Consider the following 3,371-nt stretch of genomic DNA (forward strand, 5'->3'; position numbering starts at 1 on the left):
TGGTATAAAATTTTAGTGTAAATTGCAAGATCAATGACTATTTGTATGGTCAGTAAAAAGATATATATTAAATACATATGTTTAACCTTTTACAATATATACATAATTGAGAAAAAGATTTAATTATGAATTTTAAATTTAATTATTTCGAAATTAATTAAAACTATTCACTTTAAGTAGTCACTTTTGCACAGTCACTACTATGTAGTGACTCTAATAGTGCAAATAATAGTGTACTCACTACACTATTATTTGGTTTTAAAAGAAGCGTTATTTAACAGCAAACTTTGAAAAACATGTTCACTTCACCACTTCAATTTTTAAGATGTGATATTATTTATAGTTTTTAGAAATAATTTCCAAATCGTGTCCTCGCCTAAGACTTTAAAACTCTTTAGTTGGATTGGATGTACAAAATTCTTTTATTAATTTTTATGAATAGGTCACGCTTAAAGTAGCAAATGAAAGTAGTTTCATTTATTTAATTTATCGAAGTTTTCATCCTTTTGATAATTAATATATGTTGAATAAAAAATTCTTTATATTTTGCGTTTAGTATTTTTTAATTAAAATTCCATATGAATTCTTTAAAAATGATTTTATTTCGGTATGACAAATATGCACAAATGTAAATGATGTAAATATTTCTTTGTCTTTTACTTGGTAACAATTTTGATTTGATTTATATTTTTAATTTAAATTAGTATTTCAATCTTAATGTTTATCATTACCTACATAGTCCCTATTAACTTTATAGATGTAATTAATATTATATAATATTACTATATTAACATATTCAGAAGAACTTTATGCATGATCTTATTATAATGCACCTTCGGCACTAATTTAATTATGTGAATTCTATAAATATATTTATTTTTTTTTTATTTTTTCAATCTTTAACTAAAAATTTTTTGCTAATACTAAAAATTTTAGCCACAAAATTCATTAAATTAAATGCATTTTTAAATTTCTACTCCAATAACTAACAAACGATGATAACCCAAACATCCCATTTCCCTAATTGCATTCGAAATATCCTTTTTCATATCCTTAACAAAACCAATATTCCAATTCACAAATATGTATTCAACAAATGCAAAAAAAAAATCCGTATCCTTCGACCCACAACCAACTGGCAAATGGAAAATGGCGTCAAATTGCACTGACATCTGACCACGTCAACAACAATGACAATCCAACACACAATCGTCCTTTTGCGGCCGAACTCCGAACTAACCACGAATAAACCTAACTGTAAAAAAAATCGATTTCCAAACGTATTTTGTGGTGCAATGATGCAAAAAAAAACTCATCCAAAACACATACGGACATGTCTCTCTATGCACGCCGTTCTATTAAACTAACGAAAATGAAAAAAATGCCGGAAATTGCTGAATAAACGTTGATGACTCTAATCTCTCCGTCAACAACGTACTGACAACCACGAAAAAAAACTAATGAAAAAACATAAAAAAAATTAACCGACTAAAAAATCGAAATTGACGATAACAATGTCGGCGCTTAAATGAAATGATCTGCGTTTGTAACTTTTGTTTGTTACTGTGCCGCGTACATAAAACGCATCAAAATGCAATTTGAATACAAATGTTCCGTCTGCTGTGGCCCTGCTCCTCTGCGAATACTTCAACTGGGACTTTCGAACCAACAACGACGTTCAACTAACATCTGACGCATGCACTTCCGGCGCTTTGGAACGCAACTTTATGTTCCTATGTTATGTGCCTATGACGTTGAAAAACCAATTGCACTGTACGAAACGATACGGAACGGAACGGAACTGCACATAACTCAACGGAAATGCAGGTTGCTTGGATTAAGGCCGACGCCAAAGCCATCCTAGCGATACATGAGCATGTGATAACGAACAATGATCGATTATCGGTGCAGCATAATGACTTCAATACGTGGACACTGTACATCCGAAATGTCAAAATGGAAGATTCCGGCAAATACATGTGCCAAGTTAATACGGATCCGATGAAAATGCAAGTAAGTTTAATTGCAGCAATTTAAGTGTAATTGTGCCGAACAGCAGCGAACCGCAATGCAACTCCAAATAAAAATACAAATAAGCTGCTTACCATTATGAGCACTTATTTGTCCTTTTATTGCTGCTGCTGCTTCTGGTAAAATGGCTCTATTCACCATTTCCAAATAATATTTTTAGCAAAAATGAACGAAACTTGGAATTCAAATTTGACAAAATTGTACTAGAAATTCTAAACAATAAAGGAGTTAGAAACTTAAATATGGATGAGTTGATAAAATTTTAAAAAGCAGAAAAAACGAGAAAAGAATAAAGATATATAGATGAGGATTTTAAAAAAAAGTTGTCCTTTATTGTCTGTAGGACAAGTATTAAAAATTTTAAATTATAATCTATATGTTAACAACGACTGATCAAAATTTATGTATTTTTCAGAAAGTATTTGTTTAATCCCAAAATGTTTATTTTATCCTCTTCAATGAAGTCCACCTTTAATGTACACTTAAATGTGGACTACTCACCATCCCTTACAGTTGCAATGTCTTTTAGAAATGATCCTGAGCTCGCTTTACGATTTTGAATATAATCTATTGTTAATAAAAAATATTGTCCTTGTAGTGTTTTTTTGAATTAGAGAGATAGAAATAATCGCAGAATACAATGTCTGAAGAATAGGTGGATTGTATCATTATAGTGATGTTATACTCTGTCAAGAATTGTTGAATAAGAAATGCAATGCTTTTTTTTGACTATATGAACTGTAGGTAGGAATTCGACGTAAACTATATCATTCCGTTCAAAGAAAACTGTTAGAATAGATTAGATTAAATTAAAAAGCGCTGGGCGCTATGCCACCACGTCACTGCAACCTTTAAAGAATATTGCGACAAGTCAACTTCAGTGTCATGGACGCATAAAGGTTAAAAATGTCATTATGTCTCTTGAAGAGATATTGCCTATTTCCGTTATAAATGGATAGGCAATGGATAGCCAGGCTTTCGCAGTGACACAGAATGTGTTCTGGTGTTTCCTTTTCTTCGTAACATATTCTGTAGCTATCGACGCTTGTAATAGTTAGATTCGGTAGATGATTTTTAGCTCTACAATGTCCAGTGAGAAATGCTGTGACAAATTGAATACCTATCTTTCTGTTCAGCATTAACAGCTTCCTAATTCTAGCTTTTGAGCGATATGGCATGAATTCTTTAGCTTGACTGCAGGCAGTTACAATATACCTATCAGTCTGAGCTGCTCTCCAACCATTCATTGATTTTAAGTATAAAGAACCTCCATGAAGGGCCACAGAATTGTTTTGGCCCAATAAAGTATGAAATCGCCCCTTTCCTAGCTAGTTCATCGA

General features: G+C 31.7%; 1 protein-coding gene across 1 annotated transcript; it reads left to right on the top strand.

Moving 5' to 3' along the window:
* Nucleotides 1-1,008: 1,008 nt before the first annotated feature.
* On the top strand, nucleotides 1,009-2,013 carry LOC119670307 (lachesin-like; the record flags this gene model as incomplete). Its single annotated transcript, XM_038080515.1, is given in 1 exon segment — nucleotides 1,009-2,013. A coding segment is annotated over 1 exon segment (192 nt), but the record flags the coding sequence as incomplete, so codon positions are not given.
* Between the last annotated feature and the right edge of the window lie 1,358 nt (nucleotides 2,014-3,371).

The sequence above is a fragment of the Teleopsis dalmanni genome, chromosome 1, assembly GCF_002237135.1.
Source record: "Teleopsis dalmanni isolate 2A chromosome 1, ASM223713v2, whole genome shotgun sequence".
Taxonomy (NCBI): domain Eukaryota; kingdom Metazoa; phylum Arthropoda; class Insecta; order Diptera; family Diopsidae; genus Teleopsis; species Teleopsis dalmanni.